Source organism: Pristiophorus japonicus, chromosome 6, assembly GCF_044704955.1.
Source record: "Pristiophorus japonicus isolate sPriJap1 chromosome 6, sPriJap1.hap1, whole genome shotgun sequence".
In the NCBI taxonomy this organism is placed as follows: domain Eukaryota; kingdom Metazoa; phylum Chordata; class Chondrichthyes; family Pristiophoridae; genus Pristiophorus; species Pristiophorus japonicus.
Genome location: NC_091982.1, coordinates 115308162 through 115326655, shown reverse-complemented (window position 1 = coordinate 115326655; position 18494 = coordinate 115308162). Strand labels below are relative to the sequence as shown.

The window sequence follows — 18494 nt, the reverse complement described above, 5'->3', positions numbered from 1 at the left end:
TGTATGCTTCACTTTTGCATTGTGTCCCTGGTTACCATGACAGCCCGATCTTTTTGGCGCAGATCAAGGCTCCACCCCCAAAACTAAAGGTCAGGTTAGGTCACGCCAAAATGAAGAAATCCAACGGGGAAACTTAGAACATTTTTTTGGGTGTACTTGGGCCCCAAAAAATCGGGCGTAACTCAAGTACGCCAAAAAAATGCTTTGGGGAAAATTGAACCCATAGTGAGCACTTTGGCATTGATCTTATTTTTCTCAAGAATTAATGTCAGAATTATTTTTGTACAAAATGCAAGGGCTGTTTGATATTTCGACTGTAACTAATAAGAAAAGTGATAGTGATTTAATATCAAGAATAGTCTCGTACTTTTTCCCAAAAGAAAATTGAGGCATCCTCTCTCATCCTGTGAGCAATTTGTTTTGTTTCGGTGTGCTTTCCCGACCCCCTGGCACTTCATCAATATGTACATTAGCAGCACCTGATGTAAAGAGAGATGTGAAATAGCAGATCTCTAGAGAGAAAGAAAATATGTTAAAACAAATCTATTTCATGCCGGTTATCTTTGAGGTTGTTCTTGTATATTGTTAGAGATGTAGGAATAATTTGTATTGAAAGTATCTAGCCTTTCCTCCATTTAATAATTTATCCTTTTTTTTATTCACTTCTGTTTTCACTCTGACAGCCAGACCATGAAACTATACTCATGTCTTCACCACCACCTGTTCAGATCATACCTTCATCTCCTTCTGTCCAGATCATACCCAGTATATCATTTGAGGTATTGTTACTGCATTTATTTGTTTTTATCATTACCTTTCTTACTCTTTCACATCCTTTCATTAAGGTACTTAGCTTAGAGTAAATTCACCGATCCTGCACTTCCAATGGGATCAGTGGATTTACCTTCCATGTACAGCTCTCTTTGGATTTTGTTTTTGATATGGCTTTGAAACAGCTTGTGGTTGAGAAGCATATCATAATTAGTTTTCCATGCTTATGTAAGATGTATGATGTAAACAAAAATGTATTGGGAAGAAACCATCTAATGCTATATTTGTATTATCTCCAACCCGCCCCAAGTTGTGGTCCTTTTTTTTTTATTCATTCAAGGGACTTGGGTGTCGCTGGCAAGGCCAGCATTTATTGCCCATCCTTCATTGGTCTCAAGAAGGTGGTGGGGAACTGCCGACTTGAACCGCTGCAGTCCTTGTGCTAAAGGTACTACCACAGTGCTGTTAGGAAGAGAGTTCCAGAGAGCCACTGACCATGAAGGGACGGCGATATACTTCCAAGTCAGGATGGTGTGTAAAGAGGGGAACTTGGAGTTGTTCCCATGTGCCTGTGGCCCTTGTCCTTCTCGGAGGTAGAGGTCGCGGGCTTGGGAGGTGCTACCGAAGAAGCCTTGGCAAGTCGCTGCATTGCATCTTGTAGATGGTACACACTGCAGCCACGGTGGAGGGAGTGAAGGTTATGGTGGTGGATGGGGTGCCAATCAAGCAGGCTGCTTTGTCCTGGATGATCTCGAGCTTCTTGAGTGTTGTTGGAGCTGCACTCATCCAGGCAAGTGGCGAGTATTCCATCACACTCCTGACTTGTGCCTTGTAGATGATCGAAAGGCTCCTTGATGCCACAGCTCGGTCAAATGCTGCCTTGATGTCGAGGGCAGTCACTCTCACCTCACCTCTGGAATTCAGCTCTTTTGTCCATGTTTGGACAAAGGCTGTAATGAGGTCTGGAGCCGAGTGGTCCTGGCAGAACCCAAACTAGGCATCGGTGAGCAGGTTATTGGTGAGTTAGTGCCTCTTGATAGCACTGTTGACGACATCTTCCATCGCTTTGCTGACGATTAAGAGTAGACTGATGGGACACTAATTGGATGGATTGGATTTGTCTTGCTTTTTGTGCACAAAACATACCTGGGCAGTTTTCCATTTTGTAGGTTAGATGCCAGTGTTGTAGCTGTACTGGAACAGCTTGGCTAGAGGCGTGGCTAGTTCTGGAACAAAAGTCTTCAGCACAACAGCCAGATGTTGTTGGGGCCCATAGCCTTTGCTGCATCCTGTGCACTCAGCCGCTCCTTGATATCACATGGAATGAATCGAATTGGCTGAAGACTGACTTCTGTGATGGTGGGGCCCTCAGGAGGAGGCTGATGAGGATCATCCACTCAGCATTTTGGGCTGAAGATGGTTGCTAACGCTTCAGCCTTGTCTTTTTGCACTCATGTGCTGGGCTCCACCTTCATTGAGGATGGGGATACTCATGGAGCCTCCTCCTCCTGTTGGTTGTTTAATGGTCCACCAACATTCACGACTGGATGTGGCAGGATTACAGAGCTTTTATCTGATCCGTTGATTGTGGGATCACTTAGCTCTGTCTATAGCATGCTGCTTCTGCTGTTTCGCATGCATATCGTCTTGTGTTGCAGCTTCCCCAGGTTGGTGCCTCCTGTTTAGGTGTGCCTGGTGCTGCTCCTGCACTCATTGAACCAGGGTTGGTCCTCTGACTTGCTGGCAATGGTAGAGTGAGGGATATGCCGGGCCATGAGGTTAAAGATTGGGGTGGAATACAATTCTGGTGCTGCTGATGGCCCACAGCACCTCATGGATGCCCAGTTTTAAGCACCTAGACCTGCTCTGAATCTATCCCATTTAGCACGGTGGTAGTGCCACACAATACAATGGAGGGGTGTCCTCAGTGTGAAGGTGGGACTTCGTCTCCACAATGACTATATGGTGATTATTGCTACCATTACTGTGAGAGTAGTTATGAGAGGCAGTTGATTGACTAGTCTGTAGGACAGCTCTCCCAATTTTAGCACAAGTCCCCAGATGTTCATGAGGAGGACTTGCAGGGTCGACTGGGCTGGGTGTGCCATTATCGTCCATAGCAAGGTTGATGCCTGTTGATCCATCCGGTTTTATTCTCATTGTTTTTCCACCACCCTGTGCTGTTGGATGATCAAAATTACCATTGGCCTCTACATCTTTGGGCTTAGGGAAGGGAAAATCAGCAAGCGTTTTTGTTTCTGATTGCTATTTTGCCCTTGCTGGAAATGTGTGTGTGTGCAGACATTGGATGAAGATAGGTGTAATGCTCACTGCCACCTAATCGCCTGATGACGGTTACTGGTTGTGTACAACTGAGTGGCTTGCAACGTCATTTCAGAGGGCAGTTAAGAATCAAGTTGCTGTGGGTCTTCAGTTACATATAGGCCAGACCAGGTAATGACGGCAGATTTCCTTCCCTAAAGGGTATTAGTGAACCACATGGGTTTTTACGACAATCCGATAGTTTCACGGTCACCATTACTGATACTAGTTTTTTTAAATTCCAGATTTTATTTAATTAACTGAATTTAAATTCCACAGCTGCCGTGGTGAGATTTGAACTCGCATCTCTGGATCATTAGTCCAGACCTCTGGATTACTAGTCCAGTAAACTAACCACTATGCTACTGTTCCTGTTTCCTGTGTTAGTATCCCTTGGCTCAGGTAAAGGGCAAATGATTTGCTCTCTGGTCTGGAACAATGCTGCTCTATAACTTACTACTGGATGAGTGAATGTGGCTCAGGATCATTTACTCCATTTTTTAGGTTGCCCCCTTCCCCTGAGGAAATACAGAACCTCTGCTTAACTGTGAACCACAGGGCAAAGCCACAATATGCCATTCTGGGTGACACAGCAAACCATCTACCTGCTACACCATTTCAGCCTCCACAATTGGACTTTTTGACAATGTCCACTGTCCTGCGGAGTTATTGCAGAAAAAAGTATTTATTTGTTTGACTATTGCAAACCATTATAAAGTAATTGAAATCAAATTTAAATGTAATGTCCTTCAGTTCCCCTACTGTCTGTCTGAGTAACCGAATCATATAGGTCAGAAGGATCCCAGATTTGGTCCCCACTCTGCTGTTTAATAATCACAACTGGAATGGTGATGGGGAAATTACAATTGGCCTCTGCACCTCTGGACTTGGGGAGGGGGAAAGCAGCAAGTGTTCTTGCTCCTGATTGCTATTTTGCCACTCTTGCTGGATGTGCATGTGCGTGCACGCATTAGATGAGGATAGGTGAATAGTCTGATGACAGTTACTGGGTGCATGTGAATAATGCCCACTTGAGTGGGTATTGTATATTTGAAAAATAAATTATGGTGCACTAATAGAAATCACAGATAAAATAACTTTGTTTTGAATTGCTGAAATTTGACTTTCTGAAAGTTCTGGAATTGAGGCTTTGACTGAAGAATAAAGGGATTGTCGTCTCGTTTTAAAAAAAAAAAATGCATTTTATCACAGGAGGATGATAGGCCTGTTGGCTTCTCCACCCAACCTTTATCGGTACCTTTTGGTCTCAAGCCTAGATCCGGTGAGTTATGTAATTATTTCCTTTGACTCTGTCTCCTTTTCACATGCAATTTATCTTCATGTTATGTGCAAATATGGGTTGGAAATTAGTTGGTAAAATGAATCTACACAATATGGGTTTACAGGTAATTTTGATAATCAGTTCATGGGTTTATCACTATCTTGACTTAGATGAAGATTAATTATTCAGAACTTCAATTTCACATAAATAAGCTGTATATCTAATGATCTAGAACAGATTGCAAACCTGCAGGCTGTGGTCAAATTCATAGCTGAACACACACAGATACTGAAGCTACACCTTCAAACAAATGCCTCAAAATAGAGAACAATTGAAGATCCGTTTAAGAATCTCTGACTTGAAATTAAAACTGGTATATTTATGCCTGTTATAGATAGTTTTTCTTTCAGATACCAGCCTACTCTCTTTAGCATCCAGAGACTGACTTGTAACCTTTGGGTTGGATTCAAATAGTGGATAATGTATAGTTTCTTCATGTATATAAATAGCCTTATTATCACAAATGACAAGACACACAGAATCTAAACACTCAGTATTCAGACGTTGGAATATACCTGGATTCTTTTACGCACGAACAGTGGAGGTTGTTATTGATGTAATATTTTAAAAAAAAATGTTTAAAGCATTTTATAGTGGGAAAATATTTTGTATTTGAAAATGACATTTCATAATATTGTGAATGTCATTAAGCTGCTTAGCCTGAGGTACGAGATAGACAATAGGCCATAATTTGCTCAGGCAGGGGGGCATGTAACAGCATCTGCCATTCGTTAAACTTGCCCTTGCATGCTCAGGTTTTTAACTTCTTTTGTCTGGCGAATTGATGAAAGTGCAAGCTGATGTCGCAGCGAGAGAAACAAGGCATCTGGGGCCCAAGTGAACAGGACAAACAACTATATATCTCCTTAACCAATCGGATTGAAGGGCTGTGAAATTAACAGTGGAGGACTGAGAAGAAAGTACAAGTTAGAATAGGTGAATTCTATGTCAAATCAGGTACAGAAAGAGATTGAATTAAGAGAGAAAAAAGAGACACAAAAAATTAATTTTTTAAAAATCTCCAAGTTAAAACCTGAAGGAATGAGACTTCACACTTGTAATAATTTTCAAAGAAGTTGACTGGCAATAATTGACACTTACCACTTTTTTTAAAAGGGTACTTAGACTGAAATGGACAAGACTTGCTATGGCGAGTTTAGTTCGTATGTTGTGCAGAACTACACCAACTTCACGCCGTTCAATGCATTTGAATGGTGAGGGAGATAAAGAGATGCCATTTTCGTGAAGCTAATGATAGAGCGGCGCATCTCGGACAGTAACTTTTGGATTTCCGCATTGAACCATATATCTGCCCCTTGCTTGTAGCATTTGCACATAAATAGCGGCGAGTGCCATTAGCCTTGCTGTTATTTTGACAGCAAATTATGAGCCATTATCTCATAGTTAAGCAGTGAAACCCAGTCTGAAGTGATACTTTTAAAACAAGTATTACTCAAAACAAATTGGAAAGGAACTGCCACACAAGACAGTTCCCCTCTACCCAGCACCTCCATTACATCAAGAAAGCTTGTTCTAACATACCATCCGTCCATTCTCAAACTGGGTGGCATTGAGCAAGTGCTGCAAAACTTCTTCGGACCAGAAACCACTCTGCTTGGTCGTTTAAATGCATACAGCACAATTAGACTTCTTACTCCAAAAACATGCTGGGGGCTCACACTAAATGTTTGGGCCTGGCTCAGCCATGTGAGCCACAATAGCCACAGCACAATATTCTTGCTGTCTCCATGCTCACTTCCCATGATTTCAGGTGATACTTACCTTTTTTGTTTGTACTGCACTTTAAACAGCTTTTACACGCCCTTCTCGCCAGGAGTTTGGAGCAGTGGATCCAGGTTTTACTATTAGAAGAAAGATGGAACACCTAAGAGAAGAATTGGAACAAATTAGGCAGCTTAAACAGGTGAACAATTTGAAACTCTTTTTCTTATGCAATGCTGTCACCAAGATTTCAATAAAGTGTAATGGTGGGCTTGTGATATTGTGTGATATATTTACTGAAACTGTGGAAAAACATCCAAGAATGCAATTACATAATTTTCTCGAGTTGTGTCTGGAGAAAGTATTTGGAGCTGTGCGAGACTGGTGTGAAGTACTAACGGTTGCAGATCTATCAATTTAAGTGCAGAAGTAGTGATACATTTAAAGGTTTAAGTACCATTTTTCCGATTGCATTTTGAAACAAATACACTAAATAATTCTAGTGACAACATTTATATAAAAGGGTAATTCATAGTCAAAGCTTGTTAACATTGCTGGGAACCTATAGGCATATTACGCTGACGTGTCTAAGAACAGGAGTAGGCCATTCAGCCCTTCGAATCTGGTCCAGTATTCATTTAGATCACTGCTGATCTGGACCTCAATCCCCATTTACCCACCTTTGTTCCATATCCCTTGATACTTGCCTATTTTGGTGATAAATAGTGAAATTGGTTTTAAGAAAAACCTAAAGAATATATATTGAGTAGAGGCAATATATCTAAGCTAACATGGGTTTTCTCAAAGGCAAATTTATTGAGGATGTAGTTGGTGAATGATGAAAAGGTGGTAGATGGGGGTCAAGGGTCCATTTTGATTGTTGGAAGACATCTGACAAGGCCCCATCCAAGCATGTAGCTGGCTACTGTGAAAGCCGAGGGGATTTGAGATGAAGTTGCACATTGAACTATTGAAATATAATTCTGTGAATGAGATAAAATTGTATCGGAAACCAGCATGTTCCAGTGAAATCCACAGGCACGAACAGATGAATGGTAAATAGGTAATCCATCGTGGTACTAAAAATAGCAATGGAGGGGATATCGCCGTTCCTTCATCATCGCTGGGTCAGAATCCTGGAACTCCCTCCCTAACAGCACTGTGGAAGTACATTCACGACACTGATTCAGCGGTACAAGGCGGCAGCTCACCACCACCTTCTCGAGGGTAATTAGGGATGAGCAATAAATGCTGGTCTTACCAGCGACGTCCACATCCCGTGAATTAATTTTTTTTAATTGGCTTAGTATAAGACCACCCTGGGGCATACAGAATTTCTTGAAACTGCCAGCATGAGATAAAATAACAAATAGCTATTTTTGTCGCTACTGTTTTATCATTTAATTATATGTGACAAATAGATGAAAAGTGTCGTCACCTAATTCCGGGCATTGAATATATTTCATTTTCCAATTTCATAATTCTCACTTTCCTCCTCGTGCTCTTTGTCTTGTAAAAGTGTTTGCATATTACAGTTTGAAAACCTGTTCCTTGGCTCTCTCAGGATAGTTTGCCCTGCACACTACTACCGGTTAAACCTCCCTTATCGAGAACTCCCTTATCTGGAACCACCCCTCGTCCAGAATCATTCCCGGGTGGTGCATGAGCAGAACTCCGACCCCCGCAATTGCTGGCCGACCCCGTGATCCACCGCCTCCTTTCCCCCCCCCCCCCCCCAGCCAATGATCTCTATGACGCACTCCCAGCTCCAAGCCAGCCAGCCTCGATATTCCCTTGCTCAGTACCTGTACCATCCAATTTAACGTGACCACCCCTCGTCCGGAAAAATCCCTTATCCAGAACAGGCCAGGTCCTGAGGGTTCTGGGTAAGGGAGGCTCAACCTGTACCAGTAATTATTTGAGGACTGGTCTGATGCTCTGACTCTTGTTCAACATGGGACTGGGGAAGGGAAGATCAGATGGTTCTTGGGTTAGCATGTGAAAGATATTTAGGGGCATACTGCATCATTTTTCCCAGTCTGTACTCCAAATCTAATTAATGTGTAGGATATTTTATGTTGGAAAATGAGGGAAGACTCTCACTGAAAGTAGGTAGCCTGCCAGTATTCCTCTGGTATGCAGCTGTTTTTATTTTTGTTTTGTATCATTGCTTTTGGTAAGATGAAATAATCACTTTTTTCCCCCCCCCCTTAAACAGAACCTTGAATTAAGGTTAAAAGTTGTTTTGCCAGAAGACGTAGGTGCAGCATTAATGGATGGAGTTGTACTTTGTCATCTTGCCAATCATATTCGGCCACGGTCGGTGGCCAGCATCCATGTCCCGTCACCAGCAGTGGTAAGTACACCTACAGTAAAATAGATGTTCTCTTCAACAAATATTTCTCTCAATTCTAACAAAATTTGTCTTTCAGGTGTGGTAAGACGGAGGAGCTGAAGGAAATCCTTATTAGTCGGGAAATTGTGTTGGGGAAATTGATGGGATTGAAGGCCGATAAATCCCCAGGGCCTGATGATCTGCATCCCAGAGTACTTAAGGAGGTGGCCTTGGAAATAGCGGATGCATTGATAGTCATTTTCCAACATTCCATAGACTCTGAATCAGTTCCGATGAAGTGGAGGGTAGCCAATGTAACCCCACTTTTTAAAAAAGGAGGGAGAGATAAAATAGGGAATTATAGACCGGTCAGCCTGACATCGGTAGTGGGTAAAATGATGGAATCATTTATTAAGGATGTCATAGCAGCGCATTTGGAAAGAAGTGACATGATAGGTCCAAGTCAGCATGGATTTGTGAAAGGGAAATCATGCTTGACAAATCTTCTGGAATTTTTTGAGGATGTTTCCAGTAGAGTGGACAAGGGAGAACCAGTTGATGTGGTGTATTTGGACTTTCAGAAGGCTTTCGACAAGGTCCCACAAGAGATTAATGTGCAAAGTTAAAGCACATGGGATTGGCGGTAGTGTGCTGATGTGGATTGAGAACTGGTTGGCAAACAGGAAGCAAAGAGTAGGGGTAAATGGGTACTTTTCAGAATGGCAGGCAGTGACTCGTGGGGTACCGCAAGGTTCTGTGCTGAGGCCCCAGCTGTTTACACTGTACATTAATGATTTAGATGAGGGGATTAAATGTAGTATCTCCAAATTTGCGGATGACACTAAGTTGGGTGGCAGTGTGAGCTGCGAGGAGGATGCAATGAGGCTGCAGAGTGACTTGGATAGGTTAGGTGAGTGGGCAAATGCATGGCAGATGAAGTATAATGTGGATAAATGTGAGGTTATCCACTTTGGTGGTAAAAACAGAGACAGACTATTATCTGAATGGTGACAGATTAGGAAAAGGGGAGGTGCAACGAGACCTGGGTGTCATGGTACATCAGTCATTGAAGGTTGGCATGCAGGTACAGCAGGCGGTTAAGAAAGCAAATGGCACGTTGGTCTTCATAGCGAGGGGATTTGAGTACGGGGCAGGGAGATGTTACTACAGTTGTACAGGGCCTTGGTGAGGTCACACCTGGAGTATTGTGTACAGTTTTGGTCTCCTAACTTGAGGAAGGACATTCTTGCTATTGAGGGAGTGCAGCGAAGGTTCACCAGACTGATTCCCGGGATGGTGGGACTGACATATCAAGAAAGACTGGATCAACTGGGCTTGTATTCACTGGAGTTCAGAAGAATAAGAGGGGATCTAATAGAAACGTTTAAAATTCTGACGGGTTTAGACAGGTTAGATGCAGGAAGAATGTTCCCAATGTTGGGGAAGTCCAGAACCAGGGGTAACAGTCTAAGGATAAGGGGTAAGCCATTTAGGACCGAGATGAGGAGAAACTTCTTCAACCAGAGGGTGGTGAACCTGTGGAATTCTCTACCACAGAAAGTTGTTGAGGCCAATTTACTAAATATTTCAAAAAGGAGTTAGATGTAGTCCTTACTACTAGGGGGATCAAGGGGTATGGTGAGAAAGCAGGAATGGGGTACTGAAGTTGCATGTTCAGCCATGAGCTCATTGAATGGCGGTGCAGGCTCGAAGGGCTGAATGGTCTACTCCACCTATTTTCTATGTTTCTATGTTTTTTAGAATCCTTTTAGAAGCCCTGATGTTTGTGCGATCAAATTATCTAGACTGGCAGCAAAATTATCTTGTGCAAAACCCGAATCCAGTTTAAATGGCCAACATAATTTAAGTTAAGAATCCTGAATATAATTGTCCGTAATTCAGTTTTCATGAATTGCATAACAGCATTTGTTACACTTTATTTTATAATTGGGACAATTTGGCAGTACCCTTCCTGTTCCTAGCTTGTACATGTGCTAACACTGCTTGTAGTTCAAAGTATATTGTATTAAGAAACATTTACACATCTTATGAAGAGTTTCCCAAAACTTTGTTCAAAATCTGACCCTTGATTGTTGGCTCCATTAAAATTGATCATGTTAACCATGGAAAATCCTCTGGTATCCATTTCCTCCAACCCCAACTGGTATTTATAAAACATAAAAATGTAATATTGGCTACCCTCCCTTGGTCAGCTATCAGTCATTCAAAACCTCCATGTCCGTCCTGGTCTCGGGTACCTCAAATCGTTCTTCGTTACTCGTAATTCTGGGTTTGAAATGCTGTGTGCAACCACAAATGGCCAAGAAAACTGACTGTGATGTCTTCCAGAACACAAGTAGCTGGTTTGCTGACGGTATTGTTGCAAAAACACTAATTGTGGCAGGTTTTGCAAAGCTGGAGGTGTCCGTGTTTGTAAACTTACTTGAGGTCTTAAGCTGCATTGGATTACAAATCTCCGTGTCTCAAAATCTTCCAGGGAGGACTGGAAGAAATAAGTGTAACTCCATACCGTGCCACTAAATTTATTGGACTTCATTTTAAAGAGGCTAAACTCATTGTTTCATATTTTGCAAATTGGCATGTTTTAAACAGGGCTGGGAAGGAGATACAAAAAAAAGGTATTGCAAAAGTTCAGACTTTTTTTTGATTGTAGCAAAAGTAGGTCAAAGGCCAGATTTTATTTTATTGTTTACTGACCAAAGTACAGGCTATTTTCTTGGGTAAAATGGTCACTACCCATTTTATTTATTGTACTTTTAAAATCTAGAAAAGCACCAACATAAGCTACTTTCTGTGTAATATACTTAAAATATATTTTCCTGCCGTGCTAGTTTCACTGTGATTTACAAAGTGAATGCATCCCTAATAATTGTAGCATGTTAGTCAGTGATATGATTATTGTGTTGCGAGTAAATAGTGTCAGAAGGATACTTCAGTTGCCATTATACAATTGTATCATGGGAATATTCGGCACAGTCATCATGACTTAGGTGGCTATGGAGTTATTGAATTGTTTGTGGTGTATTGTGACATTTTTCTTCTAGTTAACAGAAAGGAAATGATGTAGATAATGTGTATGATTATTATCTAGGTGAGACAATGAAGCCTGTGGTGCAAATCTTGATATGTTGTTGTAACAAATAACCTGAAGTTTCTCTTCAAAAATAAGATACCTATTAAAAACAACCTTATTTATGCGCAAGTTAGTGGAACACTGCTTTAACAAGTGCTATTATTTCTTAACCTTGCTAACTTGCACTTGCTCATGTTTGGGTTAAATTGCAGTTCATACACCCCAGATCAAACTGAAATTATACTGAGAAAATTTCATTGGGTAACTGATGAAATCGTTCATAACTAATAAGCTAGTACATAGAAAATACATAACTGGAAAAACTATATAGCTCCTATCTGGCATTCAGACTACATAAGGTGACATTTAGCGAGGTTCTGCTCCATTGTGGATTGGAGAATCAGATGCAGGGATCAGTGCACCGAATTTGCAGAATCCTAATTTTAATCACTGGAAATTGTGGAGAACTCTGAATCGATCAACATCAAAGGAGGTACTTGCATTTATATAGCACCTTTAATGACCTCAGGATGTCCCAAAGCACTTTGCAGCCAATGATGTACTTTTTGCAATGGAGTTACTACTATAATGTAGGGAAAGTCAATTTTCACACAGCAAGGTCCCACAAGTAACACTGACCAGACAATCTGTTTTGGTGATGTTGGTTGAGGGACAAATACTGATAAGGACACTGGGGGAACTCTCCTGTTCTTCTCTGAATTGTGCTGTTTACAGCCACTTGAGCGGGCAGACTGGGCCTTCGTTTAATGTCTCATCTGAAACACAGCAACTACAACAGTGCAGCACTCCCTGCATTGAGGAGTTGGACTGGATTATGTGCTCAAGTTTCTGCAATGAGGCTTAAACGTGCAACCTGACTCAGACACGAATGCTGCCACTGGAGTTTCTTACATTTAAATTTCACTAATAAGAAAATTATGATTTTTATGGTTTGTTTGAAATTATGATTAGTTATGGAATATGTACCAGATATTTTAACGGGTTTGATAATGCAGCCTTGTATGTCATTTTGTAGAAAAAATCATGCATTATGGTGACCTAATTTTCTTTATTCTTCAGCCTAAACTGAGTATGGCAAAGTGCAGAAGGAATGTTGAAAATTTTCTCGAGGCTTGCAGAAAATTAGGAGTTCCAGAGGTAATATGCAAGTAGTATGATTTCTGTGGTGCACGTTAAATGATACTCCAAAAATGAACTGTTGCAACAAAATTTGCAGCATGAAAGCTTGGAATTTAACACTGCTTTAATTGGAAGTTGACATGCTTGAATAGAGCATTAAATTGTCTTTCTTGTCTCCACATACATTATTAAGGCCAGAGTACTGTGAAGGAAAATCATTGTAATTATGTCATTTTGAGTTTTTAAACCCTTACAATTATTACATGATTTTCCCACTTGCATGCTGCATGAGGTCGGCCTCCAGACATTGGTCAAATTAAAACCTCTTTCAGATCATGCTGAACACCCAATTTTGGGTTCTCTGCATCCAGTTGTGATTGCCACAGTTTTCTTCATTGCCGTCATTAAGATACAGCTTCCAAGACTGAAGAAAGTCTTCATCTCCAGAAATGCATATCAAGAAATCATTCAAAACAGATGCTCAAAAAGAATGAATTTGCTCCAGGCACTGGAAGAGGCCTTTGATACAATTCTCATAATACAAGTAATTAGGTTACAGAAGAATTCCTCAAACAGGAAAATGTAGTCAGCCACAGATGCTGAGGTTTGAGGTGGGCTCTATTCAAGCTAGTATGGCCAGTGAGAAAGCTTCAGTTTTTCTCTTGCTGACCATCTTCCCAAAGCATTGTTGGCCTTGGGTGATGAGTTATTTCCAGTATTACCATATCAGCCTTGAAGCATTGTTATTTTCTTCGAAAGTTGCTGTTAACATTTTGGCTCAGGAGTTTGAGTTGCAATGATTTATTAGACCCTTTGTTCTAAGAACAATCAGTTTTTTGAAGTCTTGGAATGAGCACTGTTGGACTGCTTTCTTGTTTTTTTTCAGTCTCGTTACTTTAAACACCGGATTACACACGCACTCAATACAGGATCAGGACTTTATTGAAACCTCATATTATCCACAACCAGTATAGGCTCTGAGATATACTTCACAATTCCAGTATGAACTGCTGAACTCACCTCTCATGCCAAATTTCACCTTTGATCACTACATTCCATGCATACCACCACTAAATCATAGTACATCAAATGCCGAGAGAATAACAGCATGAACTAAACAAACATGCACTTCCATAAACTCAAGTGACCTAATTGCCATCATAAACTTTTCCCATTCCCCTAAACACAAGTGACCAATATTCCAGACCATTACAGCTATGGCTGAAGTGACTCTTGCACATTCTACTGTTTTACTTGCCTGTGAAGATATCCTTGCTTTTAGGCCTGTTTGCACAATTTACAACACCTGCTGTGCTGATTCCACAGACTTCCCAGAAAGAACATTTGAGGTACTCTGGTAAGGCGGACATCCGCGCCCACAAGCACATTCTGCCAATCAAATGTTTGTTATGGATGGATAACAGCAATTAAAGGGTTACCACATAGCTGCATCAATCCAACCAGTCTCAGCTCTGGGGGCCCAAGTTTCGGGCCACGCCTAGAACGGTGCAGCCCCGACCTAGACGCCCGTTTTTCGCGCCAGAAAGTGCGCCTAAAAAATACTTACCGATTCTCCGGTTCCCTGCAGGTCCTCTGGAGCTGGGCGCGGCGCAGCACGAGCTGTGGGGGGGGGGGGGGGGCGGAGTCAGGTCCCTGCGCTGAAAGCAGTGCCAGGACCTCTGCACGGGCGCGCATGTGCAGTAGCCCCAGGCACCCAAAACTGCATGGGAGGGGCCCGAAGCATGCAGCCCCTGGCCGAATGGCCTCACTGGGGCTGCGTGGATCAGGCTGCACCTCCCACGCCCAGCTCCTGCTTCCTCCCGACCCGACTCTACTCACGCTCCCGCCCCCAAACCGGATCCGACCCCCCCTCCCCAGCCCCCGGACCGGACTCGACCCCCGACCCAGCCCCCGGACCAGACCCAACCCCCGCTCCAGCCCCCGGACCCGACCCGACTCCCACGACCTGACCCCCGGACCCGACCCGACCCGCCTCCCCCGGACCCGACCCGACCCCCGGCCACCTACCTTTAAATCCGGTGCTGGGGGCGGGCCCCGCCCGAAGTCTTGGGCCCGGCCGGGCCCAGCCAGCCAGCCTTCCCTTCCCTCCCTTCTCCCCCTCCCTTCCTTCTCCCCCTCCCTTCCTTCTCTCCCTCCCTTCCTTCTCTCCCTCCCTCCTTCCCTCCCTCTCCCCCATCCCACTCCCCCTCCTCGCTGTCAGAAACACAGACACTGACAGACAGAGAGTGAGAGATACACACACACACAGATAGAGACACTGACAGAGACACTGCGGGGGCGGGGGGGGGGGGGGGGGGGGCCGCGGTCCCAGCACGCTGTTGGAGGGCTCCCGGTGCTGCAGTTGGTAAGTAGAAAATGTTTTATTTATTTTTTTAAATTTTTTAATTATTTTTTTTGATTGATTTATTGGTTGATTTATTGATGTATTTATCATTTATTATTGATGATGACTCTTTATTTGTAAAACTGAAGTGTTTAATGTTTGTAAACTTTCCTTTAAACCCCCCCCCCCACATTCCCTACGCCTGATTTGTAACCTACGCCTGATTTTCTAAGTGTAGGCAAGGTTTTTCTGAGCGTACAAAAATCTACACTTACTCCAAACTAACTTAGAATGGAGTAAGTTTTCACTGCCTAGACTTTCAAAACGGGCGCAAGTGTCTGGACACGCCCCCTTTTGAAAAAAAAATCTGTTCCAAACTGAAACTGTTCTAACTGACTAGAACTGGAGCAAACTAAATTCCAAGAATTGCAATTTCTAAGATACTCCATTCTAAACCAGTTGCTCCAAAAAAACAGGTCAACTCAGGCTGAAACTTGGCCCCTCGATTCCTTCTAGAAAGACCAGTTGTTTTGGCCAATGCCCTACCCAGCTTTTGTGAGTATTGGCTAATCCTACTGTGTAGCCCTTTGTTTGTGTTTGAGGTTGCCTATGGTTTGAATAATCTGAGGAGCCCCTTGATTTTTATTTTCAAATGCAGCATCAATTCTCAAGTAGGATTTTATTTTCTATACCTTTTCTTGGTTACTGTATTGCAAATCAGAACTCCTAGAATTTCCTGCATTCAGAATTCTCCATTCCACTTTGTGGCCTGCTACAGATTTGGTTGGAGAGATCTGAATTACTGTTGCTGAGTCCAGTCAAGATAGGAAGTTTAGAGTGATAATTGGTGTCTACTTGTCCTCTGCAATACTCCTCTAACACCTGATTTGCAATAGGGAAAGACCACATGCCACCTGAGATGGGATCTAAAAGATTGGACACATGGGGCTAGGTGGTGTATTTCAGGGTACTTTGTAAATGAGGATGAATTCATAACGGGTGCACTGGGTGAATGACTGCACCAATTTAAAAAGTACATGACTGCTAGGTTGCCAGGATGGTCCATACTATTTTGAAGATCATCATTCTTCCCATGGCAAATAGTCATACCGAGAAATGGTTAAAGTGGTCCAGTGTGACACTTTTGAAGTGAGAATATGGGTTTATCCAATCACCATGGAGGAAAATGCCAGGCTATATATTTCCAAGCTTCCACATAAAGCAGTTAGATCATACTTATGAGGGAAAATTATCTTGGAGAACATGATGAGGTGCTCAAATGTGCCAACAAATCCTCAAAGACATTGCAAGTATGCTCCACTGCATAAATAATGAGCCGAAAATTGCAGCCTCTCCAGCTGCGTATGATGTGCGCATGCACCCGAAGAGGCCTCGCAAATGCCGGTTCTCAGCGCACGATGTGCATGCACCGAGAACTGCCACAGATCACATGCATCCCTGGGAGAAGGACATTCGCAGGTGGAGATTTGGGATATTTGCCCAAATCTTGCCCAGCGAATGTCCTTCAAACTCTTAGGCCTGATAAAAGCAAGTATATAGCCTATACTTTTATCAGCGTAAGAGTTTTAAAAAAATAGAAAAATGTAATTTTATTACTTATTTTTGTATTAAAAACCCTGTCTATGCAGGTAAGTTTATTCTTAACACTATAAAAAACTTTTTTTTAATTTCAAAAAATGTTTCTTAAACTTTTAATTTAAAAAACGTTGTGTTTTTTTAATTTATGTTTGTGTTTTATTTGATTGTAGGAGTGTTCTCATTGATAGTAATCGGAGCTCCCAATACTTAGTGATTGGTGGTCCAGGCCCACGTGATTCCAGGATACGCATACGATCCTGGGAGACGTGTTCCCGTACATTGGACTGCGAAACTAGACCCCCGAACATAATCCTCCGGGACCACCGGGTATTTTTGTTTAAAACAAATTCGGTCGGAGGCGTTTGCCTGCAGGAAGCCTCCGACCTCAATTTTCCCCCAGTTTGTTACCTGATCCGAAAGAGGTTCCTAGAAATGGCTCGAGTTAAATGATCTAGGCAAATAGTAGTTAAAAAAATGCTTGCTTCTGCCAATCTCCCTACCAAAGCACTCGAGTAGCAACATGCTTCTATTCCAGCTACTAGTAGGGAGAGAACAACACTTTGAGGAGACAGGACCTTCTAGCCCCTTATGGGTTCGACAGAATATATAGGAAGATCATTTCTTTCTTGATTTATGCTAGTCTATTCCTGTCAAAATTGGAGAGATGTAGTCTGATTGTTGCTCCTATACAAGATGAGCTGTGTGTTTTTTATAAACTCTTTGCATTTTTTGGGGGCAGAGTTTGCAAAGGTAGAGGGACCTGTAAAAATTTATCAATTTCATCGTGCTGGGCATTGAGTTTAGGAGTCACTGATAAATTTGAGACCCCTCAACTTCTTATAGAGCGGTAGGTGGTAATACAGCTGTAGTTATGACAAAGACAATGTTTAAGGGAGATCCCCCTCTTTTATCCTAGGTACAGAAGAGCTAGTCACAGCAATCTATTAATCTAGAGGCCTGTACAAAATGTCTGGTGGAGATAAATGTCAGACGAATCCTTAACCCCTTACCTTATTTCCTCAGCCAGGAACCATCTGGGGTTTACTGCCCACTCTGTGCCTACAAAAGAATGATGCATGAGTTTTGCTCGCCAAATTGTATTACATCAACCAGTTCAGGTTATGTTACCATTCACACTACCAACTCACATAAGAACATAAGAAATAGGAGCAGGAGTAGGCCATACGGCCCCTCGAGCTGCTCCGCCATTTAATATGATCATGGCTGATCTGATCACAGACTCAGGTCCACTTCCCTGCCCGCTTCCCATAACCCATTATTCCCTTCTCAGTTAAGAAACTGTCTATTTCTGTCTTAAATCCATTCAATGTCCCAGCTTCCACAGCTCTCTGAGGCAGCAAATTCCACAGATTTACAACCCTCAGAGAAGAAATTCCTCCTCATCTCAGTTTTAAATGGGCGGCCACTTATTCTAAGATTATGCCCCCTAGTTCTAGTTTCCCCTATCAGTGGAAACATCCTCTCTACATCCATCCTGTCAAGCCCCCTTATAATCTTATACGTTTCGATAAGATCATCTCCTTCTTCTGAATTCCAATGAGTAGAGGCCCAACCTACTCCACCTTTCCTCATAAGTCAACCCCCTCATCTCCAGAATCAACCGAGTGAACCTTCTCTGAACTGCCTCCAAAGCAAGTATATCCTTTCTTAAATATGGAAACCAAAACTGCACGCAGTATTCCAGGTGTGGCCTCACTAATACCCTGTATAATTGTAGCACGACTTCCTTGCTTGTATACGCCATCCCCTTTGCAATAAAGGCCAGGATTCCATTAGCCTTCCTGATCACTTGCTGTACCTGCAT

The 18494-nt window shown here is 42.5% G+C and overlaps 1 protein-coding gene across 5 annotated transcripts in view; it reads left to right on the top strand.

The window, feature by feature from the left end:
* lrch2 (leucine-rich repeats and calponin homology (CH) domain containing 2) overlaps positions 1 to 18494 on the top strand; it is a 199244-nt gene that overhangs the window by 170569 nt on the left and 10181 nt on the right. For all 5 annotated transcript variants that reach the window (XR_011593624.1, XM_070883131.1, XM_070883130.1 and 2 more), the window contains 5 exons: positions 684 to 779; positions 4306 to 4375; positions 6247 to 6359; positions 8376 to 8513; positions 12667 to 12744. Coding sequence is in view for 4 of the 5 variants with exons in the window: in XM_070883131.1 (XP_070739232.1) it covers positions 684 to 779; positions 4306 to 4375; positions 6247 to 6359; positions 8376 to 8513; positions 12667 to 12744 (495 nt within the window). In the remaining variant the exon portion in view is untranslated. The remainder of the gene's footprint in view (positions 1 to 683; positions 780 to 4305; positions 4376 to 6246; positions 6360 to 8375; positions 8514 to 12666; positions 12745 to 18494) is intronic.